Source organism: Theropithecus gelada, chromosome 3 (genome assembly GCF_003255815.1).
Source record: "Theropithecus gelada isolate Dixy chromosome 3, Tgel_1.0, whole genome shotgun sequence".
Classification (NCBI taxonomy): domain Eukaryota; kingdom Metazoa; phylum Chordata; class Mammalia; order Primates; family Cercopithecidae; genus Theropithecus; species Theropithecus gelada.
In genome coordinates, this window is record NC_037670.1 from 105934879 (window position 1) to 105962661 (window position 27783).

The window sequence follows — 27783 nt, forward strand, 5'->3', positions numbered from 1 at the left end:
CTAATTCAACACCTCCAAAGTGACTCATCATCTTCCTCTGCTCATTTTACCTTAATTACTGGTAATTACCTAAATTACTCACCAATGGGTTCCTATTTCACTCAGAGTCACAGGATTATCTAAACTAGAAAGTACAGAGATATTCTTAATGCTTCCCTTATCTTCACCCCAAATCTAATTACCAAGTCTTGCCAACATTATTTCCTAAATATTATTCTAATCCATTGTCTCCTCTCCATTTCTAGTATTTATCCTATTTCAGACTCTCCTCTCTCCCCCAGGCTATTACAATATCTAACCTGACTCAGGTGCTATCCCTCTTTAACTGACATCAGAGCTGGGTAACTCTTACCAGAATGAGCTCTCTAAAATGAAAAGCTGACCATGTCACTCCATGAATCCTTTCACAGAACTCCACTGCCTACAAGACAAAAAAAAAAACTAAACATTTCTAATTAACATGATATATATAAAGGCTATGATCTAGAGCCTGTCCAGGTTTCCAGCCTCATCTTTTCCTATTCTGTGCATTACAATTAATGTCTACTTCAGCAATCCTGAACTATCTACAGTTCCTGAAAGATTCCCAATACGGTCAGCTCCTCTATTCCTACTGTCTTCTCTGACTACAACACTTGCTTTCCACCAACCTCTGTAAATCCCATCAAACTAAGGTTTCTTAACCTTGGCGCTACTGACATCAAGAGCTGGATAACTCTGTTGTGGAAGCTGTCCTGTTGAATGTAGGATGTTTGGCAGCATCCTAGGCCTTTACTCACTAGATGCCAGTAGCATTCCCCCTAGTTGTGACAAAAATGTCTCTAGACATTGCTAAATGTTTCCTGGGGAAGAAAACAGGCCCAGGTAACAACTTCTCCATTAATTTGTTAAAACTGTTTCTCATATTTACATAAAAGATCTCCCCCGTCTCTACTAAAAATACAAAAAAAAAAAAATTAGCCGGGCGCGGTGGCGGCCACCTATAGTTCCAGCTACTGGGGAGGCTGAGGCAGGAGAATGGCGTGAACCCGGAAGGCGGAGCTTGCAGTGGGCTGAGATCGCACTACTGCACTCCAGCCTGGGCGACAGAGGGAGGCTCCGTCTCAAAAAAAAAAAAAATCTCAGGAAGAATAGAGATAAGACTACTTTTAACACTAATTGCCTTTGAGGAAGACAACTGGGTAACTGGAGTGGGATGAAAAAAACTTACTTTTCAAAACATTCACTGTGTGTTTTTAGTCTTGTACCTCTTCTAACTTCTCCAGTGCTATCACCCTGGTCTGTGCAACCGCTCTGTCTTTTAACTACTGCAACAACATGCTAACCAACTTTCCCCTTCCTTTAGCCTTTCCTTCTTAGGCCCATTTTTACCTGTAGCCACAGTGATCCTTTTAAAACTGAAATCGGATCACGTCACTCATTTGCTCAAAACCCTCCCATTTTCCTAATCTCAGAGAGCCAAAACCTTACAACGATCTTCCCACAATCTGCATCCTACTCCACCCCTTTCTTTCTGATCTCTTCTCCCTAGTATTTGGTGTTTCTGTAGGTCAAAAAATGAACAAACAGCGGCCATTTCATAGACTGAACCTAATACTAACTGCTTGCCATTCCTCAGACGTGCCAGGGTCTTTGCACTTACTGTTCTTTGCTGAGAACACGCACCCAGATGCTCATATGGCTCACTCTCCAACTCCTTCAGGTCTTCACTTTTCAGGAGTCTTCACTGGCCCACCCTATGCTTACTCACAGCACCTATTAATATCTAATATTATTTTACTTATCCATCTTGTTTACTGTGTCTTTTCCATCTTGATCAGTGGTTCTGAAACCTGAGTCTGCATCACAATTATTTGGAAGGCTAGTTCAATAAAGAGTTCTGGGATGGAGCCTGAAAATTTCAGTTTCTAACAACTTCCCAGGTGATGCTGATGCTGCAGATCCAGGGACCACATTTTTAGAACCTGTTTCAGAATGTAAGCTCCATGAGGACAGAGATTTTTGTCTATCCACTGTTTTATCTCTAGGACCTGGCACATAGTAAGCACTTGCTGTGGTCTGAATGCTTGCCTCCTCCAAAACTCATGTTGAACCTTAATCACCAGTGTTGCAGTACTGAAAGTTGGAGTCTTTAAATGGTGACTGGGTCCTAAGGGTTCGGCCCTCGTGAACGAGTTATCATGGGAAAGGAACTGGTAGCTTTATAAGAAAAGAGAGTTCTGGGCTAGCATGCTCGGACCCCTCACCATGTGGTGCCCTGTGCTACCTCAGGACTGTGCAGAGTCCATACCAGCAAGGCCCTCACCAGATGTGGCCCCCTAAACCAAGACTTTTCAGCCTTCATAACTGTAAGGAATAAATTTCTTTTCTTTATAGATTACTCAGTTTCAGATATTCTGCTATTAAGACATCACTGATATATGTAAATAAATATAAGTGTCCCATCCTGTTTCCACTGCAGCCTCTGACTCAGCCTATGATGCGAAACATTTACTGAACACTGTAAAAGAAACCGTGTAACTGTTACAGGTTAAACTGTGTTCCCCCAAAAGATAGGTTGAAGTCCTAATTCCAGTACCTCTGCATGTGACCACCTTTTTTTTTTTCAAAACAGGGTCTTTGCAGATGTAATAAGTTAAGATGAGGTGATTAGGGTGGATCTTAATCCAATACGACTAGTATCCTTCTAACAAGTGGAGCACACCATATGAAGACAGAGCCACACAGGGATTATGTCGTGATAAGAATCAGAGACTGGAGTGATATAGCTGCAAGCCAAAAAATGCCAAGGATTGGCAGTAACACAAGGTAAGAGGCATGGAACAGACTGTCCCCTCGAACCTTGAGAGAGCATAACCTTACCTACATCTTGACTTCAGACATCTTGCCTCCAGAACTGAGACAATAAATCTGTTGTTTTAAATCACCCAGTTTGTCGTATTTTGTTACTAAGGCCCTAGAAAACTAATACAATGACCAAGAATGCAAATAACTATGCCAAGCTGTATTTAATTTCAAGTTCTGCCTATTATCCAACATCTACCCATTTAAATGTGCTTTAATATACAGGCTTCCCATTCCAGAATCTCCCTAGTGTTGCCTCTCGTCGCCCCCAACATTCCCCTTCAGTGTGCAAGGCAGCACATACTAGAGGTGCTTATTTAGACTTTCCTTTCAGTTTCACCCACCTTCTTATGTGCTTCCCTAGATCACAAACACCAGTTTCTTTATATATATATTTTTTCTTTCCAAGGTACACTTCCTATTCTCACACATTACAGATGTTGGCATATATTTTCCCCTTGGACATTTGAATTAGCTGCAAAATAATTTAAGTACACATTGGAGTTCCTCTCTAACCAGATTTCAAGATAAAAGGCTAATTTCTCATTTTATGAACAAGTCTCCTTCCCAACTCCACCCCCTTTCTTCTTTTAAAAGAATGACTTAATCCCACTGAATCTGGAGTAAAAAGATTTTTGTCATACCTTTCTTTCAGCCTTGCTATAGTTTGTACATCAGCCTCTTTAATCAAATCTTAAGAAATCTTCTAAAAGAAAAGATGGTTGTATCGGGAAGCTTAAACTTTTAAGCCTATCTGAATTTAATTTCAGCATCAAGCTTTCCATTTTCTACTTAAGGTTTATTTATAGCTGCACTGTCATAAAAATTCCAATCAATAATTTTACCACACAAAGACTCTACTTTAAATTACCATGGCTTATAAAGTTAAACTGCATAATGCAATTTTAATTTTAGCACAAATCAATATACAAATAGTAGCATATGCCTAGTGACATACTTTTTCATATTTCTATTAGGTAAACACGAATTCATTATATGTACCCTGAAATAAATTTGTGATACGATTTTAATAACTGAATATTGAATTTACTCAATGTAGTCTAGTCTTAAAAAGCATAATTATGAAAAACTTTAAATAGGAAACACAAAATATTTCTAAAATGCTTAATCCTAAGTAGGAAGATACAAAAAAATACAAATTCCAGGCAAATTTAAGAGAGGCATTTAATGGTTCTCCACTAATACAGAAAAATTATTCTCTTTATGAAGAATTTTAAATGAGTCATACTTTCCTGACTAAATCATTGCTTTACTCAACATTAGGTGAAGAGTTAACTGCTAACTTGAAACCTTATATTCACTTAAACTGTACATCTACATATAAAGGCTGGTAGAAAGCATAGTTTACTATATACAATACTTAAAACATACAGTATCATGTGCATCAAGCTCATCTGACATTTACCTAAGAGGGTGAAAAGCTGTCATCTAAATACCTTCTAAAAACTCAGATTCCCACTTCCCAAACTCACACCACAATCAAGCAACTTGAAATTATGCACACTTTTTCCTGGCAAAGCTATGTTCTATGCCCAACTTTTAGTAAGTTAACATATTTCTGTCCCTTACACACTGGCCTAATTATTCACTGATTCATTATGATTCTAAATTTATAACTTTTAAATTCATAATGAAATCAATCCATGGTTAGCACAAGTTTTCTATCTTAAAAAGCGTGAAACGGAAATCGAGTAATATGTACAATGGATATAGAGAACTAGGTTAGAAATCTTGAGAATTTTTCCAGAATGTGTGGGTTTTGTGTTGCTGATATTGTTGTTTGCTTTAAATGCGGGGCGGTGGGGGTGGGGAGACGGTAAGGGCTAGGAAAGAATAAATCCACAGCGCTAAATTATGGTCATGCTTTAAGAGTGTACAACTTACCCAAATTCAAAGCAATATGGACAACTTGTCAACACCTACTAATCCCATCACAATTTGCTGGGGGAAAATGGGGTGGAGATGAAAAAAAAAAAAAATTCTTTTTAATGCCTTTCTTCCTCCCCCACGCAGCGAATGCCCCAACACACACGTATCTGGTTCACTCTGCGGCACGGAAACTTAAAGAAATAAATCAGCCACAGACAAACCTGATGATCCAAGCTAGCCCCAAGCAAGCTCCAGGCACTTCTGGAAGGAGCCTGCTCGCTGGGCGCTCAGGCGGCGCGGCAGCTGAGTAGCTCTCGGCGAAGGTGCCCCACACCTGGGCGCCGAGTCCGGCGGGACCCCCAGGTCAGCGGCGGGGCGGGGAGGGCGCGGGAGGAGGGACCGGGAGGGCCCGGCAGGGCAGGACCGCTAAGTGGTCCGGCCCGGGCGCACTCTGCACCCTGCGGCGCCGCCAGGCAGCGCGCCGGCAGAAGAGGGGCGCGAGCGGGCACAACGGAAGGACCCACGACGAAGAGGAGGCTACAAGTCCACAAAATTGCGGCCGGGTACGCACCCGGACGCTGTGGCAGATCGCTAAGGCTCCGGGAGCAGGAAGTCCTCGCGCCTTCCTCAGGAGCCCGGACGACCCCAGCCCGGCTCTGACCCCGAGACACCTGTTCCGCCGCGCCCGGGGTTTGGGTCCATCCTCCACGCTTCCCTACCAACCCGGAGAAGGGGGAGGGCGGGGAGAGGGCGAGGGGAGCCGAGACCTTGGACCCGCAGCCTGAGGGCGCCTCCGCCGGCCGTACCTGACATCAGCTGCGGCTCCCTCTCGCCCCTCCTGGGGGGCGGAGAGGGGGACGACTTCGGACTGGCGACCTTTGCTTCTCTGGGCAGCCGCAGAAGTGGCTCGTGGCCGCTAGCCGAGGCCGCCCGCTGCCGCCCAGATTATTCCCCGGCAGCGGCGGCAGCAGCAGCAGCAGCGGCCAAGGCGGGCCCTACGCGCGCTCCCGCCCGCTCGCTCCGCCCCTCCCCGCAGCGCGTCCAAGCCGTGGCCCGCCTACGGCGCAGCCGCCACCCGGAGTCTCCTGGCGCTGACGTCCCCGCCGCCGCACCAGCCCCAGGGAAGGGCGGAGCGGGAGGGGCGGTGGGCGGGGATACGGCGACGTGAGGAACCGGGGATTGGCCGCCGGGCGCACGCTCCGCCCTAATGCGAAGAGGTCTGGGAAGTCGGTCTTCCAAGAGCAACAGATTTCGTTATAGCCCCCTTGCGGCTTGTGTCTGCTACCCTCCACCTTTCTGATCCTGCTATAAAGTTATGCACTTGCTTCCGGACCTTGAGGGGGACGAAGGCAGGGCAACAACAGGGAAGGAAAAAGGGGATGCCTGAGGGATCTTTGTCTGAGGTACAGGCTCTAACCCTGCAGGACTCTTGTGGCCTGTAGCCTGCTCTTAACCCGTTCATTTGTTTTTCTGTTCTCTCCCCGTACTCTCTTTACTCAGTATGTCTCTGGACTTAATGAAAGGAAGTAATAAGATGAAGTATGCATACGGGTGCTGGGTCATCATGTATGATGACCGAGATAATGATACTAGAAAGCTTTCTGTAGGCACATTTCGTCTTTGGTTCTGTCAGCACTTCGGTTCTGTGGGGCAATGGCCAGAAGAGCTTCTTCGGGGCTTAACAAAACCTATCTCCCCTTTCACTGGGCTCTGAATAAGGAAGTTGTCTTTGGAATAGGGGGAGGAGACTGCCACCTCTTGAGGCAACCCCATAATAGTCATGAGGTGAGGGTAAGGTATCGGCTTTACTGGCGTTAACCATTATCTACAAGACCAAGTTCCAGAATAGGAAAGCTATCCTGCTTCCTTTAAATGCCCTATCCAAGCTGTTCTTTAGTACTCTACAGCATGGTTGTTAGAGTATGGGCTCTAAAATCAGACTGCCTGGGCTGGCATCTTGGTCCCTCCACCTATTGGCAAGTTACTTAGAATGTCTGAGACAAATAATAAACAATATACATTATTGTTGTTATTTTTTCTTTAATTTGCTTAGGTTCAGCTGTAGTGTAGTTTCTCAGGACATAGCATCAATATATCCAAAAGAATTGTGAAACATAAAGCACATGTAGTGATTCTAATACAGATGTCTTATTTTTCAGATGAGAAAACTAAGGCCAGAAAGATAAACTGATAGGTCCATGCTAGAAGAGAAGTGCAGCTATCCTGCTGTCCAGGTTATTGCTCTTTCCCTGGCTCATGGGTCCAGACTTCTCTCCCTTACATCCTTACCTCCATCCTCTACTCCTCCCCAACTTGTGTACAGTTGTTGCTCAGCCTCCTCCCCCTCCACCTTTCCACAATATCTTTCACCCATTGTAAAACATGGAAGGGAGACCCTTTCAGAGGTCAGTGTTCCAAATAGAAACCAAAACTCACAACTCCTTTTATCATTTTAATTTTATTAAAAGTTATAATGAATAAAGAATAACACTTTTTTCCATTGAGCAAAGATTAGAACCCTTTCCTAAGATAAGGTCAGTCACAGCCTTATCCAGGAAAATTACTTGCTGGAAACAATACTGGACCAAATCAGCCCTGCTCCCACCCTGCCTTTCTTTGAAAATAGCTTTTTTTTTTCTTTTTTTAAAGAGATATGGTCTTTCTGTGTCACCCAGGCTGGAGTGCAGTGGCTATTCACAGATGTGATCATGCACACAACGGCCTCGAGCAACTGGGCTGAGGGCTGAAGCAATCTTCCTACATTAGCCTCCCCAGTAGTTGGGATTACAGGCACAGGCTGTGACACCCAGATAATAACTATTGTTTTATAAAAACACTACGTGCTTGTGCAAACAAATTGAAAAATTTTAAACAAAAATGCAAAGAAGTTAAAATCTGTCCAAATCCCATAATATAGAGATAACCATTTCTTAAATTTTGTGTTACATTCTTCTAGGCATCTCTCTAAGAATAGAAGCCCATATAGACATATAAATACAATATTTCATAAATTGGATCTTATTATCTGCACAGTGAACAATAGTCATGAAAAACATCATTTTTAAAAGTTGCATAGTGTCTGTTAGATGGATATACCGTCATTTATCCAACCAGTATTCTATTGATTGACATTTATGTTTCCAAGTTTTTACTATCATAAAAAAGTCTCTTATGAACATTCTTATCCACAGGCTGTTGCACAATTGTGCAATTATCTCCTTGGACACATTCCTAGAAGTAACACTAATGTCAGCCAATTCTTTAACATTTTCAATTAGAGAATAAAAGTTGTGGTTACTTTGAAAAATATACTTTATATGTGGGACTCAAAACTGACCAGATTCTCCCATTTGAAACATATTTGAAACACAGGTAAACCTGACTATTGTTGTTTTTCTTGTGTCTAGTGTTTAATAATGCATGTTAAAGCTCCTTAGAGTAGGTCGGTAGACATTACTGGTTGTCTAAACCAATATCCTTTCTTCTTTACTAGTAGAACTCTGATTTCTTCAGGGTGACAGCATGTCCAGTTAAAAATATTCATGTTCCTAGACTTTCTTAAGTCATGGCTAGCCATGTGACTATCAATTAAATAAAAGTGAATTTCCGTAGAGGAGGGTCAATAAATATTGCTTTAGCCATTTGATCTGCACCCACCCCTTTTATTTTTTTGAACCTGAAACAGGGACATGATACTGGAGGTAGAGCAGACATATTTCACCCATCATAACAAAAGCCACACTGACACTATTAATAATGTAGGACACCGGAGGTGCCTAGGTCTGTGGTTGCTTTAGAGGGCCAAACTGACCAGCTCTGGACTGTCCCACTTCTGGATTTGTTGTTAGGTGAGGAAGACTATATCCCTTCTATATAAGATTTTGTTATTGTCTGTTATAAGTATCAAATCCAATTCTTAGTTGACATAATAAGATAGGCCAAGTCATCATTTATTTAGCACTATATACAGAATTTTTTTAACAGACAGAATGAGACGAAAATGGTGACAGAAAATGCAAACAAGCTAGCAACAACAGTGAAACATTGTCTTCTTTAATAGACTTAGTTTCCCTTTAAATACCTACATTTTACAAATATATTGACACCACTTTATAATAATTAAGTTAAATTTCGTGAATTAAATTTTATTAACTCATATGGTAGTATTAAAATATGTTCACAAATTATTTGATACTTCTTCCTTCAAAGGGTCAAACTTCATTCCCCTCACCTTGAGTTTGGACTGTATCAAATGACTTGTTCTCATGAATAGAATGCAGAGGAAATGATGTAGTGTGACTTCTGAGGGGAAACTATAAAACATGCCAGCCTTTTTATTCTTTCTCCAGGATTACTTGTTGGGGCCAGGTAGCTGTCATGTCAGAGTCATAAGGTCACTCAGGCAACTTATAAAAAGGCTCACATGGTGAGTAATTAAGGCTTCCAGCTAACAATCGGTGAGGTATTGAGGCCTTCTGACAATAGCCATGTGAATGAGCTTGGAAGCAGATCCTCCAATCCCAGTCAGGCCTTCATATGATTGCATGCATCCTGGTCAACATCTTGACTGTAACCTAGAAGGTGACCTTGAGACATAATCATTCAGCTACGGTCCTGAATTCCTAAGCCACAGAAATGGTGAGATACTAAATGTTTAAATGATTTTCGTTTTAAGCCAGTAAGTTTTGGGATAGTTTGTTATGCAACAATAGGTAACTCATGCAGCTGGATATAATAGAGCCTAGCACAATGCCTGGCACACATGCTGGTGTTTGATTATTTGTTGTTTGAATGAATAAATAATTGAATGAAGTATATCTTTTACACTTTAGTGGGTAGCATACAATGTTAGGTTTATCTTTGCTCCCTGACACCTGTATTATCTAAGGGTTTTTTGATCTCTCATAGAGAAATGAAGTGTGAATCTTACTGAGAGCTAAACTTCGCCAGTTGTGGAAGTAACATGGTGAACAGAATGGAATCCTTGAAACTTGAATTCTGCCCCTAGTTGTTTTTCCTCAATCAAAAATGTTTTAAAAATTAATGAGTTAACACAAAATTAAACCATGTCTCGAAACCAGACAGCCATCTTGTCTGCCATCTCCAAGCAAATTACAGATTGACTCATAATACAAATTTGCCCACAGGGCTTGCAATACTATTTCACAAGGTAGGCTGTATTATTTCTCTTCACAAATGACCAGTCTGATGCATAGCACATTTAGCTACAGATGCCTCTGATGACTTTCCCTGCAGCATTTTCATGGCTCACCAATAGGTCTGTCTGCATTTCTCAGGTCTACCAAGGGGGCGGTTCGATTCTCCTTTGATGTAATCGATCCAAAGATCAGAATCTACAGATCCAAATTCTCTCAAAGCCCTCTTTTGCAGGATTCTTGCATTCTTCCTTTTCAAACTGAATCATTTCCTGAAAAAGTCAACTGAAAATGGATGGCTCTCCTGTAAACTTTTAAACACACCTCTAGCCTTTTTGTAGCCACCACTTTGGTAAGCCCAGTCAAGGTACTTATCCTTCAGTGCCCCCAGTTTTATCACTGATTAGCTGGATGACCTGTAATAAGTCACCTACCCCTTCTGAATCTCAATTTCCCTATCCACTAACTGGGGAAAATAATCCCAATGTACTCCAAAAGGCAGTCAATGAGATTATGTATAAATATGCTTTATATATACAGTATTAGCATTCTTTTAATTAAATTAGGCTGATGAGGTCTACCTTATGTTTAAGCAGTTAAGCATTAAGTATTTTACATGAATACCATGGAGATCTTTCAGGAAGTGACAACTTATTTACTGATTTTACTGTGTACTGTATAAAATAGTAGCATCATTCATAGCAAGCAGTTTGGATTTAAGAGTATGGCGGAATGGTAGCTTATATGTCAGATCTCATTTTATTAGCCTGTTGAAAATTTATTACTCTTTTAAAAGAATGCATAATTATCACTGGCTCCTTTTTCTTTTCATGAATTAATTTGTAACTGTGGCTGAGTATATCTGCTCCTCTTTATTGTAACAGAGGTACTTAAACAAACTTAATAACAAACATATATTTAACCGGTTATTTGAGTTTATGAGTTCATCCTAGAGCAAAATTGCATCCAATAGCAAGAAAATAAATGGCAGAAAACATGTCTTTCTCTTTCAGAGGGCAGAGCTTAGGGCACACAGGGGAAGGCTTTATATACTGGAACATCAAAGGTAGAGATAAGGCAATTATTAACAATGCACATTTTTGTGGCATGACTAACCTGAGAGGTAATATATGTTAGAATGAGTAAGACAGAACCTTAGTGTGAGATTCAAGTCCTGATTATGTAGTGAATGAATGGCCTTAAATACAAGGTCCCTAGTTTAATTGTATTGTTGTTTCTTGTTTTCAGCTATTCAACTGTGAGCCCAAATCAGTTGAAACTACTGGCCTAATTAGATATCAGACTGTTTGTTGTTGTGGATGATCCCTGAGTAAGAAAAAGAAGAATTCTAGGGGGAAGAAAGGGACAGAGCTTCATGTACCTCATTTCCTATGTTAAATTAGGAAGTAAGTGAAAAATGGACACCAGGAAACAAAGATGAGGGAAATCCTTCTGGCAACATTGTGCTTTTAGACAGAGCTTCTCATCTCCTATTGAAAATACCTGACAGTGCCACCCTGTATAACCTAAGGGAAGATTTTCTAAACAGTTTTTATTCCTTGCAGCTACATCTTCACAAAATTTACCAAGATTTTGAGACAATTGGAACGGCTGGTGGTGTTTTCTGAATTGACTGACAGAGGAATAGGGTTCAGATGGAGAATAGAGCAGAGGAAGAAATAAAGAAGAAAGTCTAGGAAGTACATTTAACCTCAAGGGAAGAGGACTCAGTGTGACTCACAGCATATTAGCTTGAAAGCAGAGACTGTCACGTGTGCACTGAGGAACTTGTGTCATCTAGAAAAATATTCTCAGCTTACGAGGCTAGAATCCCTAGGGTTACTCTCTGTTCCTCCAGTTCCCTGGAATAAGAATCAAGAGTATTCCTTAATTGTTTTCTCAATTGATGAGAAACAGAAGCAGAAACATTTGTTGTAAATGAAATAGTTGGTTTCTTTAGTTTGAAATCCCAAAGGAGTAAATTATTTATAAATGTATATGTTGCATCTGTTATTGTAAAGAACTAATTGACTTACAAATTGTGTAGCTGCATAATGTGGCATTTTTTTTTTTTTCTTATTTCAAGTTGTATTTCTAAATCTAAAGGTGGACCTGTGGTAGATACCTTTTCTGGTTTCTATTCATCCTCCATTGAGAAGCATCTCCTTCCTCAGCCTTTTTCCACAAATTCCCATTTGGCTGAAATGGCTCACAGAACTTGGGTAAATACTTTACCTATGTTTACTCACTCATTATAAAGGATACAGATGAATAGCCAGATAGAAGAGATGTATAATATAAGGTATGGGAGAAATGGCATGTAGCTTCCATGCTGTCTCCAGGCATACCAACCTCTAGGAACCTCTGTGTGTTTGGAAAGCCCCCCAACCCTATCCTGTTGGGGTTTATAGGTATATGGAGGTAATAAAGGTAAAATGAGGTGATAAAGGTAGGGCCCTTTATCCAGTAGACCTGGTGCCCTTCTAAGAAGAGGAAGAGCTCTCTCTCCCCATTATGTAAGGACACAGAGAGATGCCAATCATCTGTAAACCAGAAAAAAAAGCCCTCAGCAGAAACCAAGTCAGCCAGAATGTGGATCCTGGACTTGCTAGCCTCCAGAACTGTGAAAAATAAATTTATGTTATTTAAGCTATTCAGTCTGTGGTATATTGTTACAGTAGCCCAAGCAGACTAATACAAGGGGCTACCTGAAGGGTTGATGCAAGATCCTGTCCTCTGTTTTGTCTAACTCAGAACTTAGGGCAGAAGAAGCTGGAAAACACAGCAAACTGAAATAATAACTCTAGACACCTGGAGGCAGAGATTACAGTTGAAACATGCAATAGACTGCCTAAGGCAAAATCTGGAGAGAGTTTATTTGGGAAATTAAAATATTCAAAAGCAACCATGTATACATGGAAATTTAGAAAGCCATGCACATGCCCAGGGCAAAACACATGCTTAGAAAACACCTGAGAAAACCCTGAGCTTTCATTTTGGGCTGATCCCTTAGCACAGTGCAAGCCTGACTAAGAATTGAAGTAGAGCCCTGGCTTAGAGCCAATTTGCAAAGACTGTGAGAGCTTCTGGTATTCGAAGAAATCTGCCAAAACACTAGCTGAACATAGCTAAGGGACAGAGTCTTCAGTGACCATATTGACAAGGAATACAGTCTTTGAAATAATGTTTGAGACAGGCCTCAAATAAACTGACTGCTACAGCCTTCAAGAACCAGAAAACAGCAAAGCCTAGGAAAGTGAAGAAAATCTAATTCCTAGTTACCACATCGTAGGAGCCAAATGTCCACTTTTCAAGCTCACACACAAAAATTACAAAGCATTCAAAGAAACAAAGTATGGCTCATTCAAAGGAACAAAATAAATGGATAGAAACTGTCCCTGAGGAAGTCCAAACATTGGAATTACTAAACAAAGACTTTAAAACAATTGTCTTAAATATGCTCAAAATGCTAAACATGGAAATGAAAACATTGACAATGAACTAAAGGAAGCCAGGAAAATGATGTATGAACAAGATGAGAGTGTCGACAAGGAGATAGTAATTATAAAAAGGAACCAAACAGAAATTCTGAAGCTGAAAAATAAAAATAAAACAATCTAGGTGGCTTCAGCAACAGAACTGAGCAAGCAGAAGAGTCAGTGAACTTGAAGATAAGGCCATTGAAATTATTGAGCCTGAGGAGCAGAAAGGAAAAAGAATGAAGAAAATTTCATTTGTTGGAATGCCAATTGTATAGCCACTTTTTTTTTCTTTTTATGTTGCCCAGGCTGGTCTTGAATTCCTGAGCTTGTGATCCTCCCACCTCAGCTTCCCAAAGTGCTAGGATTACAGGCATGGGTTCAGTATAGCCATGTTGAAAGACAGTTTGGCAGTTTTCTTACAAAACTGAATATACTTTTACTATACAATCCAGCAATTGGGCTCTTTGTTATTTACCCAAATCAGGTGAAACTTATGTCCACACAAAAACCTGCATTTGAATGTTTACAGCAGCTTTATTAATAATTGCCAGAACTTGAAAGTAACCAAGAGGCCCTTTTATGTACCCTTCAGAATTCCTATGCTGAAGTCCTAACCCCTAGTGTGGCTGTATTTGGAGATGGGGTCTCTAAGGAAGTAGTGCAGATTAAGGGTGGAGCCCTGATCTGGTAAGAGTAGTGTTCTCAAGAAGAGATACCAGAGCACTCTCTCTTCCCCTCTCTATGCATATACGAGGAAAGGCTGTGTGGGGACATAAAAAAAAAAAAAAAAAAAAAAAAAAAAAAACACGGAAAAAATGACGGCCACCTATAAAGCCAGGAAAAGAGCCCTCACCAGAAAGTGAATTTGCCAGCACTGTTGTCACGGATTTCAAGCCTCAGAACTGTGAGAAAGTAAATTTCTGTTGTTTAAGACACCCCATCTATATTTTTTTTTCCTATTTTAAAAAAATTTGAGACAGAGTCTTGCTCTGGTACCCAGGCTGGAGTGCAGTGGCATGATCTCGGCTCACTGCAACCTCCACCTCCCAGGCTTAAGTGATCCTCCTGTCGCAGCCTCCTGAGTAACAGGGACCAGAGGCATGCACCACCATGCCCAGCTAATTTTTTGTATTCTTTGTAGAAATAGGGTTTCACCATGTTGCCCAGACTGGTCTTCAACTCCTGAGCTTAAGCAATCTGCTGCCTCGGCCTCCCAAAGTGCTGGGATTACAGGCATGAGCCATTGTGCCCAGTCCAGTCTGTACTATTTTGTTATAGCAGCCCAAACAGACTAATACAAGGTAAATGGATAAATAAACTGTGGTACACACAGACAATGGAATACTATTCAATGCTAAAAAGACATAAGCTATCAAGCCAAAAAAACACGTGGTTGAACCTTGTGTTAATCCATTCTTGCATTGCTACGGAGAAATACCCAAGACTGGGTAATTTATAAAGAAAAGAGGTTTAACTGGCTCATGGTTCTGCAGTCTTTGTAGGAAGCATGATGCTGGCTTCTGCTTGGCTTCCAGGGAATCCTCAGGAAGGTTGCAATCATGGCAGAAGGTGAAGGGAGAGCAAGCACATCATATGGCCAGAGCAGGAACAAGAGAGAGAGAGGTGGAGGGGTGATGCCACACACTTTTAAATGACCAGATCTCATGTGAACCAAAGCGAGAACTCACTTATTACCAAGGGGATGGCCATTCATGAAGGATCTGCTTCCATGGTCCAAACAGCTCCCACCAGGCCCCGCCTCCAACACTGGAGATTACATTTCAACATGAGATTCAGGCAGAGAGAAATATCCAAACTATATCAAACTTTAAGTGCATATTGCTAAGTGAAAGAAGCTAATCTGAAAAGGTTACAGACTGCGTGATTCCAGTCAGATGAGGGGAAGGAATGATGAATAGGTGGAGCACAGGAGATTTTTATGGCAGGGAAACTATTCTTTATGACACTATAATGGTAGATACATTTCATTATACATTGGTCAAAACTTATAGAATGTATAACACCATGAGTGAACTCCAATGTAAATTATGCACTTTGCTTGATAATGATGTGTCACTGTTGGTTCATTGATAGTAACAAATGTACCACTCTGGTGTGAGATGTTGATAGTCAGGGAGGCTGTATATGTGTGAGGGTAAGGAATATATGGGAATTCTCTGTAACTCCACTGCATTTCACTGTAAACCTAAAATGGCATTAAAAATAAGGTCTGTTAATTTTTTTTTTTTCAGAGTTTACAGAGACGAAAGGGCCTGTGCGTCATCATCAAGAGGACCAACATATGTGTTATGGGAATTTTAGATGACAAAGAGAGGGCAGAACTAATATTTGAAAAATTATAGCCAGAAACTTCCAAAATTTTATTAAATATACTAACCTACAAATCCAAGAAACTGAATGAACTCCAAGTTGGATAAACTCAAAAAGACCCACACTAAGACATTCTAACCAACCCATCAAAAGCCAAAGGTAGAGAATCTTGAAAGCAGCAAACAAGAAAGAAGTAACTCATCACGTACAAGGAATCCTCATTAAAATTAAAGGCCAGTTTCTTATCAGAAAACGTGGAAGCCAGAAGACAGTGGAGTGACGTATTTAAGTGGGTGGAAGAAAATGAAACCTATTAACTGAAATTTTGTATCTAGCAAAACTGTCCTTCAAAATGATGGAAAAGTTAGGATATATTCTGATAAACAAAAGCTGAGTCCAACAAGAAATGCAAAGGAAGTCTTTCAAGTTGAAATGAAAAGACACTAGCCAGTAATTCAAAGCCACGTGAGGAAAATAATGGCCTACAGTAAAAGTAGGGGAAATATAAAAACAAGTGCTATTTAATTTTTGTCTGTAACTCTACCATTTATTTTTAATACGATTTAACATACACATATGTAAAAATAATAAATCTCCTGTTGGGGACACAATGTTAAAGATGTAAAAAGACATTAACAACATAAAGGGGGAAGATAAAGATGTGCAGTAGTATAGTTTTTAAATGTTTTTGAAGTTAAGTTGGTATCAATTCAAAATATATTACCTTAAATTTAGGGCATTAAATGTAATTGCTATGGTAACCACAAAGAAAATATCTAAAAGATCTATAGGAAATGAGATATATAGGAAAAGATAGAAAAGGAAATAAGAAAAGAATCAAAATGGTTCACTACAAAAAAATCAACTAAACATAAAAGAAGGCAATAATGGAGAAAATGAGAGAGGAAAAAAGTATAAGACATACAGAAAACAAGTATCAAAATGGCAGAAGTACTTCATTAGGAGTACTATTTTAAATATAAATGGATTAAACTATTCACTCAGAGGCAGAGATTGGCAGAATGGATAAATGCTGTCTGTAAGAGAGTCACTTTAGATTTAAAGACACAAATAAGTAGAAAGTGAAAGAATAGAAAAGATATTATATCCAAATAGAACCAAAAGAGAGCTGAGGAGGCTATACTAATATTAGGTAAAAAAACTTCAAGTCAAAACCTGTTATAATGACAAAGAAGGACATTATATATTGATATATAGATAAATATGTATATCATCAAAAAGTTATAATCATAAACATATATGCACCAAACAACAGAGACCCAAAATATTTCAAGCAAATATTGACAGAATTAAAGGGAAACAAATAGTTGTACAATAATAGTTGGAGACTCCAATATCTTACTTTCAAAAATGAATAGAATATCTAGACAGAAGATAAGTCACAAAATAAAAGACTTGAATAAGCCAACTAGACCAAACATGAGTATATAGAACATTTTACCCAATAACAGCAGAATACGTATTTTTCTCAAGGGCACATGGAAGATGCTTTAGGATAGATTACATGTTAAGCCACAAAACAAGTGAATAAATTTTAAAAAGTTGAAGTCATATACAGTATCTTTTCTGACCAAGGAGAATGAAGCTACAAATCAAAATCAAAGGAAAACTGCAAAATCCACAAATATATGGAAATGAAACTACACACTACCAAACACTCATTGGTCAAAGAAGAAACTACAAGAAAAGTTAGAAAATAATGAAAATGAAAACAAACATATTAAAACATAAGATTTGTTTGTTTATTTTGAGATGGACTCCTGCTCTGTCACCCAGGCTGGCGTGCAGTGACACGATCTCGGCTCATTGCAACCTCCGCCTCCTGGGTTCAAGTGATTCTCCTTCCTCAGCCTCCTGAGTAGCTGGAATCACAGATGCCCACCACCATGCCCGGCTAATTTTCATATTTTTAGTAGAGACGGGGTTTCACCCTGTTGGCCAGGCTGGTCTCAAACTCCTGACCTTAGGTGATCTGCCCGCTTCGGCCTCCCAAAGTGCTGGGATTACAGGCATGAGCCGCTATGCCCAGCCTAACATAAGATGTTTAATAATGAAAACTAAAACACGTATATTAAAGCGTAAGATGCAGCAAAAACAGTGCTCAAAGGAAAACTTATAACTATAAATTCCTACATTAGAAAAAAACAAAAGATAATCAATGGCCTAACTTTATCCCTTGAGAAACTAGAAAAGGAAGAGTAAACCAAACCCAAAACTAGCCAATGGAAGGAAATAAAGATTAGAGCAGAGATCAATAAAACAGAATAAACAATAGAAAGAATCAGTAAAACCAAAATTTGGCTCTGTAAAAAAAGTAATCAAATTGACAAACCTTTAGCTAAACCAACAAAAGAAAAAAGAAAGACACAAATGATAAATGATTAAAATTTAAAATGAGAATAGGGACATTACTGCCAGCTTTGGATAATCTGGATGAACTGGATAAACACACAAATTAACCAAACTTACTCAAGATGAAATAGAAAATTTCACTAGACGTATAACAAGTCGAGAGATTGAATCAGTGATCAAAACCTCCCAACAAAGAAAAGTCTAGGACCAGATAGCTTCACTGGTGAACTTTACCAAATATTTCAAGAAGAGTTAACACCAATTCTTCTCAAACTCTTTCTGTGAGGTCAGCATTAACCTGATACCAAAGTCAGATAAAGACATCACAAAAAAGTGCACACCAATATCCCTTCTGAATATTGAAGCAAAAATCTTCAACAAAGCACTAGCAAACTGAATCCAAAAGGATCCTTAAAAGATAAACAACATGATTTAAAAATGGACAAAAGACTTGAATAGACACTTCTCAAAAAAATGTACAAATGGCTGATAAGCACATGAAAAGAGTTCAACATCCTTAGTTATTAGGGTAATGCAAATCAAAACAACAATGAGGAACCATTTCACACTTACTAGGATAGCTGTAAGATTAAGAAAAAACAAAACAAACTACCCAAACAGAAAATAACAAGTGTGGACAAGGATGTGGAGAAATTGGAACATTTGCACATTACTGGTGGGAATGTAAAATGGAGCAACCATTGTGGAAACCAGCATGGCAGTTTTTCAATAGGCTAACCATAGAATTACCATACAACTCAGTAATTCAGCTCTGAGATATACACCCCAAATAATTGAAAACAGAGACTCAAGAGATATTTGTACATGAACGTTTATTGTGACCTTATTCATAATAGCCAAAAGGTGGAAACAACCCGAGTGTTCATCAACCAAGAAATGGATAAACAAAATATCTTATACACATACAGTGGGATACTGTTCAGCCATGAAAAAAATCAAGTTTTGATGCATGCTACTACATGGATGAGCCTTGAAAACATGATACTAAATGAAATAAGCCAGACAAATGACAAAGTATTGTATAATTCCACTTATATGAAATATCTGAAATAGGCAAATTTATAGAGACAGAAAATAGGTTAAAGGTGGAGGGGATAAAGGGGAGTTACTGCTTAATGGTTATTGAATTTGTTTTGGGTGATGGAAAAGCTTTGTTAAAAGATAGTGGTGGTGTTTGCACAATAGCATGTATGCAATTAATGCCACTGAATTGTACCCTTAAAATGGTTTAAATGTCATAGTTTGTGTTATGTATATGTTACCATAATAAAAAAATAAATGATTCTGTATATATTTTTAAATTACAGTGTTTTGCTGAAGAAAGGAATAATGCTGGCAGAAAAGACAAATGTATTGTTTTGCTTCCTTTTTTAGGGACTTTAATTATTTGTAGGTAGACAATATTCTTACAGGTAATTAAAGTATGCTTAGTTGTCTTTTTAAAAATACCACATTTTAATTCATTTGAAAAGGAATTGAGTAATCTTGATAGATTATCATACATCTACTTGATGAAATATTTTGTAACCATGAAAATTGTAACTCTTAAGAGTTATCCCATTAACAGGAAAAACAGAAGATTGTTGGAAGAAATCTCTCTACTATGCCTATTAGGTTTGTTGTGTCAGCTGGGGTCTAAAGGCTTTCCTTTTACTTTTCCAATTCTCTTTCCCATTTCCCATGAAAGTTACTTGAATCAATATTCACACTCCTTTATTTGCTTTCACTTTTATTCTCACCAGGTGGTATTTTTTACGATGATATGACTCATCTCCTTCTCTTCTACCTGCAAACTTCCCTCAATAGCAACTTCTGAAGTGTTGTCTCCTCCTGCTCTAGGCTGGCCTTCCAGCCCTACTCTGCTTTGGAGACCAGCCCCTCCCTCCTCTTCAGCACTTGCCTCAGCGACTAACCTGCATCTTTTCTGAATTCCCAATTTCTGTCACTCCTCTGACTTCTATATCCCATTACCTTACCACCTTCTACAACTGTTGCACACTTCTTTCCTTTGCATTATCACTAGATTTTTTGAAACAGCAGCCTGCATTCACCATCTCTACTTACCTATTCATGAATTTATTCATTCCCTTGTGAAATGTGGAGAACATATTTCTTTATAGATGGCATCAGAATTTCTCTAAGAGAGAAAAGTGCCTTTCTTTGAAAGAAAATTTAAAACCTTGAAAAAAAATGGAGTAGAAGGTAAGGTTCTTAGGATGCCATATGGCTGATGCTAACCAAGCCTTCAGAGACAAGAACTAAGCTGCTCAGTCTGGGTCTAGGAGAATGTTTTTGCTGCTTCATAGGAGTAGGCAGAGGGAGGGTGAGAAAAGAGGAGAAAGAACGGTCTCAGAAGAATAAGGGTCTGGGCACTGTGAGAAGAGGCCTGGGGGTAGTAGGCCAAGGAAAGAGCTATAGTATCAGGGGGTCCAAATTTTGGCAAGTTAGAATGTCCAAGGACAATCTTATAAGATGTCAGCATACCACAAATTCTGCTTGTTTTGACCCTCTCAATGATTATCACTTGGAGAAAAAACAAATCAACAACAACAACAAAAAACATAATTCTATGAAATGGCCTCTTGATTGGACATATTAAAGATGTATTACTCTTAACAGTACTCTTTAGGAAATAAACATGGGAGCTTTATCATTGTTTATATATTTTATAAATTTACATATAGTTTAAGATTAAATGTGTGATGTGTAATATGCAGTATAACATTTTTAATACATGATGTAAACATGCTTAATACACTATTTTATCCAGGAAAGCAAATGTTTCCTAAAGAGTAGGTCAGTTAATCTCAATGAATGCTATTCTCCCAATATTACATCTAGTTTGGACTGCTATTCAGGGCAAACTCCTGAGAAACAGGACCTGTTGCACTCAATTTATCTTTACACTGCATAAGCAGTTTCATTGCTGTTTAGCCAGTAGGGATCTGATAAAAGGAGCAGAGATAGAATCTGAAGGAGTATAGGTAAAGAATATGCAGCGGAACTACTGGTCTTCCTCCCTGGCCCAGAGTGACTTTTCTAGACCCTGGGATAAGACAGAGGAGCATTTATGTGGAATACTCTGAGCCTGGTGTCTGATCATGGGATGCCCTCCTCAACTCAAATCATAAAATTTGTTATGGCTTAGCATAGTTTAGTGGAAAGATCTTGGTCTTTGGAGTAAGACTGATGTGTTTGAATTCCAGCTGTAAATAAAAAGGACTAACATGATTAATTAAAGTGGAGAAAGCTCTAAGAAGGAAGAACTCAGTCTAGGACTCTTTATATAACTACTGCTGCATGCTTACTATTGTATTACGCAGCGTGCTAAGTACGTGCCTTACTGATTTAATCTTTACACCAACCCTCTGTAGTAGGCATTAGCAACTCCATTTAACTGATTTTTTAAAAATGTAGTCTCAGAGATTAAGCATTTTGTAAGTAGTATAACAGAGATTTCAACCCAGTTGTTTTTAACTGCTTTATTGAGATATAATTGACATTCATAAGTATACATAAAGTGTATAATTTGATGTTGTGACATATGTATACACCCATGAAACTATCACCACAGTCAAGATAATGAACGTATCTATCACCTCCAAAAGTTTCTTCCTGCCACTTCCCACCCTGCCCGCTCTCTAAGCAAACACTGATCTACTTTCTGTCAATAGAGATTAGTTTGCATTTTCTAGAGTTATAAAAATGAAATCATACATTATGTGGTTTTTCATACCTGGTTTTATTCACTGGCATTGTTACTTTGAAATTAAACCATATTGTTACATTTATCAGTAGTTTATTAGTTTTTATTGTTCAGCAGTATTCGATTATAAGAACATACCACAATTTTTGTATTCAAATACTGAAGGACTTTAATCCAATTGTTTCTCACCCTAAACCTGTGCTACACTCTCTTCCCAGTTCCATCACTTATTGTGTGGGCTTAGGAAACCTAATTATTCTCTCTGAGTCTTACTTTTTCTCATAATAAAATGGCAGTAATATATTTTTTTCACATGGTTGTTATCAGTAAATGAGATAACATGTGAAAACACCTAGTACAGGTGTCCCTTATCTCAAGTGCCTGGGACCAGAAGTATTGTGGATTTCAGATGTTTTTGAACTTTTGGAATATTTGCATATACATAATGAAATATCTCTGGGATGGGACCCAAGTCTAAACATGAAATGTATGTTTCATATGCACCTTATACACATAACCTAAGGGTAATTTTATACAATATTTTCAATAATTTTGTGCATGAAATGAAGTTTTTCTATTTTGACTGTGAGTCATCACATAATGTTAGGTGTGGAATTTTCCACTTGTAGCATCATGTTGATGCTCAAAAAGCTTTGGATTTTAGAGCATTTTGGATTTTGGATTTTTGGATTACAGATGCTCAACTGGTACCATGTGAGCATAAATTGGTGCTTATAACTATTCATTTTTTTCTCCTGAAAGGGAATATATCAGAGAAGGAAATGAGAAAAGATATAGCAGTACATGCCTTTCTGGACTCTTTCTTCCTGTCTTGAAAGCTTTGAATTATTGCATCTAGAGCTTCCTACACTGAAATGTCCTTCTTAATCTTTCTCACTTTGATTTCTCCTACACCTGTCTCATCTGCACCCCATGGATGTGATGTTTGTTTTTTCTCTCTAATCCAAATATGGACACAAATTTTTTTTCTTATTCCTTTAGCATAACTGAAATAGAGTGATACATTCACAAAAATTAAAGGATAAATTAAATGGGTATAATTATGTAAAATGAAGGAATGGAAAAATAGTCAAGGCACCTAGATGCATGCTTCTATTCCACATAATCCCACCACAATGAGTAAAGAGGCTTTATTTAGTTCCATATCTGCTTGCACAAGGATCACCATCCTCTAACACAGATGGGTGGGCACGACCTGGCCTGAGCTCCTTCCTAAACTGCCTTCTGTCTTTCAGTTATCTGGCCATCTTCTCTTCCTGGCTGCTGTGATTTCTAGTTCTGTTCACATAAAAACACCAGACCAAGCTTTTAGTCTAAATTCAAACTTCTCAGACACTGTTTGGTCCTTCTCTGAGGCTTTCAAATCTAAAAGAAACACCTAAATGAATAAAGTTGACAGACAAGGTTAATCTTTACTAAGGTTTCTAGGGCATTTTACTCACCCTATACATCTTAAATAATACAAAATAATATTTACATGCAATCAAAGGCAGCAAACCCAAGGTGAACACTGTAATGCTTTGCCCTGATCCTCCTTCAGGACTGAAAGATTTATTTCCCCACCTATTGGGAGTGCTGCCAGCAGATGACCTTCAGCTAACAGCCCTCTCAGGGAACTGCCTCAGGTGCAAACAACTTAAAGCCATGCCCCCTCTTAGGCATCCACATCCAATGACTGATCAACATAGGGGTATTAAAAATAGAGCTTTCCTTCCCTGACCTGTGATACTCTTTAGAGCCATTCCACCTTCAGAGTTCCCCATTGGGTTGACTGAGGACTTTGTTAAGACTACATCACAGCCCAACTTTTCCCACTGTCCAATCCTGCTTCTGTCTCTTTCCATGCACAGGTGCTGATCTTAAAAGTCTTCCCTAATAAACTTTCTACATGCTGATCTCCATTTCAGAGTCTGTTTTCTGGAAAACCCAGCCTATGGCAAAATATGAAGCAAGAGGAGAGCTGTTTCCCAATCCTCCTGAAATCCAAGCTCCTTTTTAGGGATCTAAGATCAATAGGTTATAGAATTTGAGTTACTTCTGCTTACTTACAGTTAGCTCTTCATACATCATAGACCCATTAACAACAATGTTCCACATGAGAAATGAAGAAAGATAGATCCAGTGCAACCTATCAGTCCTGTCCACAAATGAGCCCATTATATTTCACCATGCTGATCAACGACAATTACTAAAGTTTTTGAACTGTTCACATTTAATGAGAGAGTAGAATTTTGAAGTACTTTCAGTAAGTCAGCCCTCTTTATGACCTCTTTATGACTATCTTTGCCTTAAGGTAAACTTCAATAAAATCTTCTGCATTTGCACACATATTTTAAGGATACGTGAAATAGCACCTACAATAGAAAGTATGGAAAGTATTCATGTTTTCCTATGTTTCTAATTTTTTAATACCACTGCGACACAATCTGATAAAGTATTAAGTATTAGAAAACATGTATTTTAATCCTGGCTCTACTACTTACTAGCTACTAGCTACTATTTTCTGAGCCTCATGATCCTCAACTTTGTAAAAGGAAGATGATGATGCCTGTCTTTTCTAGTGGTTGTGGGGGTTAAAGGGGAGGATGTTTGCAAAGTGTCTAACATGTTACAAGTATTCAATAAATGGTAGTTATTTTTATCAGCAACTCTCACAATAAAAAGTGGACTGATAAAAAATTTTAAAAGTAAATATCTTTTTAACAAATACTTCCATTTATTGCCACAGTTTTTAGTCCCTTAGCAACAAATTTTGGCTAGCAAATGTAAAGTTATTCACTATAAATATGTTTATACTAAAATGTTTGTGATTTTTATCCAAGGGGCAATTACCTTTAAAGTAAAGAAGTTAGATTAAATGAGTTGTAAGGTTTTTTCCCACTGTTAAAGCCTCACAGGTTTATGGATTTGGATGATCTCCCCAAAATAGAAACAAACATTTCTGAGAATTTGAGTCTCTCTTTAGTTAGGATGGTTACATGTCAATAGAGCTATGGTTCCAAGTCCTCTTGACAAGTAGTTTACTTGCAAACTATCCAGTTTGTCTTAGTCTATCATATCATTGTGCAAAATATGTGTCAGTACATAAGTAGTCAGTAATTTTGTGTGGTAATGACTACACAAGTAGTCATTATTATAAACTGGAAGTTACTGCCTATTATTCTGCCTTAGCTTTTCAGTTGCATAAATTCTATTTAAGTTGATTGTAAATTATGGCTTATTGTTTTCTCTCAATACTCATTACTTCTGCTGATTAGTACTGTGTTTGTGTGTGTAGTTCTAAGTTTTTTTTCAGCTATAGTTCCAGTTCCTCTTGACCAGTAGTCTATTTGCAAATAATTCAGACAGCTTTCCCTCTGTCATCTGTTAACATTAGTCCTGGGGACTGGTTTCTCTCATAAAATTCCTGTAGCTACTTCACACCTTTGGACATGTACTTGGACACATGCCCTCTATTTCATCTTTTGTACCCAGGAATGAGTTGCATGTATGTGTCCATCCTTTGGAACCAACCTTACTTCTATCTTGAACTGGACTTGACTTCTCTTTTACTGAATAGATTTAGGCTAGCAGACACATAGACCATTTTTATTTCCCCCCCTTCTGAATATCTGTCTCTGCATCTATCTTCCTACTTCCTAAGAAGAGCAGTGTAGCCTCCTTTCTCATGAGAAACAGGGTAACATTTTGTCTTCCTTCCTGTTCTACATCAACTGCTTAATATATGTATTAGAACACTGTCAATCAAGGTAATATTATCTGTCCCCTTATACATCAGACTTTTGTCAAGCATATACCTGATTAGGAAAATGGCAGGAATTAGGGGTTGGAGGTAGGTGGAGGTTCAAGAAAGAGATAACACTCTGTACAGTTGAAGACCAAAAAGATCTAGGTGGAAGGTAAAGGTCATGTGCAGAAACAGAATAGAAAGAATTTTCCAGAGTTGAGAAGAAACAGATCTCTAGTTCCATGAGGCTACTGGAATGTGTACCCAATATAAAATGTGGAAAGGTACTAGGGGCAAGAAGGACACACATGTGGGGCAGGAAAGAGCTGAGGGAAAGAATAAGAATCAGGAAATTTAACTAGTTTTACTTATGTATGAACAGCCGTTTATGGTGTTGCTGCCATTGATATTTGAAGTGCAGACATATCCCTCAATTTATGAACATGGGTTGGTGCAAAGCTCCCTAGGATGTGACAAAGGAAATGAAAAGAGATGCTGTGCTCCAGTTTACCAAGCTTGGAGCTAATGGCTGAAAAGCCAGTTCCCTTTTCTTCCATTACATGTTAAGTATGTTTTTATGAAATGTAGTGATACTCTTTATAACACTGTTTCTATAGGCAAATGCATTCTTTGAATTGAATCGCATTAAAATGAATTTTTTTTTTTTTTTTTTGAGACGGAGTCTCGCTCTGCCACCCAGGCTGGAGTGCAGTGGCCAGATCTCAGCTCACTGCAAGCTCCGCCTCCCGGGTTTACGCCATTCTCCTGCCTCAGCCTCCCGAGTAGCTGGGACTACAGGCGCCCGCCACCTCGCCCGGCTAGTTTTTTGTATTTTTTAGTAGAGACGGGGTTTCACCGTGTCAGCCAGGATGGTCTTGAGCTCCTGACCTCGTGATCCGCCCGTCTCGGCCTCCCGAAGTGCTGGGATTACAGGCTTGAGCCACCGCGCCCGCCAAAATGAATTTTTTGAATATAGCTTATTTACATGGAGACAGCGAAGTTCTTTAACTTTGCTAACATTATCTAAAGATTGCAGATAAAGAAAATCTACATCTAAAAATAGTGACTTTCCAAAGGCATTACTATCAAATTAAGCTAAAATTATAATTTCATACACCTTCATTTAGTCTGTAAGAGTTCTGTTTCTACTGGGCTCTAGAGAGCCTTTGCCTTGAAGAGATTATTGGGGAAAGGGGACAAGAAGGGAGGGAACAAATCAGCACAGTCCAACACACCACTTTCTTTCCCGTCTCTCTTTCTCTTTTGCTTTGCATTTCTATTTCTCTTCCACTCTATTTCCTCCTCCCCCTCCTCTTCCTGTTTTCTTTCTTTCCTTCTTTTTCTTTGCTTCCTAGTCTTTTACTGCTCTTGGTATTTGTCCTGTGTCTTTCCAATCTCTTCCTTTTTACTTTTTAGTTCTACTTTTTATATCTACCCCTCCTGGTAGAGAAAAGATGGTCAATATTACAGTCATTCAAAAATAAAAATTAAGTACTTAACTCTTTTTGGCTCTGTGCCAAGCATTGTAAAAAAGAAATTACATAGACAGTTTCTGACCTCCAAAAACATACAATCATTTGAGTCCCAGCTGTGATTTTATAACACCTTCATGATTCTTGACTTTTTTTTCTAAGTCCCATTAAAAATCTGGTGATAGCAGTGAATTGCTTCACTCCAAAAATGTATAAGTCACAAACATGCCCTATTTGCATATAATTTCAGAAGATTCAAAAACTCCCTGAACCCCTTAATAGTTTATGACCTCAGACCAAGAACCCTGCTTGTTGTCTCAATATATTTCACAAATGTCACACAGTTTGAGATAGAATGCCTTAAAATACAGTAAATTTTAATCCATTAAGAAAATCAATAGGCCACATAACAGCCATTTTGTGTGTTTGGGGAGGGAAAAAGGGAAAGAAATGTTATCTAATTACAAGTAGGTCATAACATTATCCAAAAGGAACAAACACTTATTTGACCACCTATTACATATCATATATGTGTATATGAGTCCTACGTGATACAGCTTTTATAAAATTATAGATGAAATACATATATGTATATGAATCCTACGTGATACAGCTTTTATAAAATTATAGATGAAATATATGTGTGTATATATACATACATATATAGATACATGTGTATAAACCTGTAAATTTATACAAATATGTTTATATAATTTATAAATATATAAATGTATATGTAAATAACATGTAAAATATAATA

At 38.6% G+C, this 27783-nt stretch overlaps 1 protein-coding gene across 1 annotated transcript in view; it reads right to left on the minus strand.

The window, feature by feature from the left end:
* C1GALT1 (core 1 synthase, glycoprotein-N-acetylgalactosamine 3-beta-galactosyltransferase 1) overlaps window positions 1-5818 on the minus strand; it is an 85136-nt gene extending 79318 nt beyond the window's left edge. Inside the window, exon 1 of the mRNA XM_025380862.1 lies at window positions 5541-5818. Within this exon, the coding sequence (XP_025236647.1) occupies window positions 5541-5547 (7 nt within the window). The 5' untranslated portion in view covers window positions 5548-5818. The remainder of the gene's footprint in view (window positions 1-5540) is intronic.
* Window positions 5819-27783: the final 21965 nt, after the last annotated feature.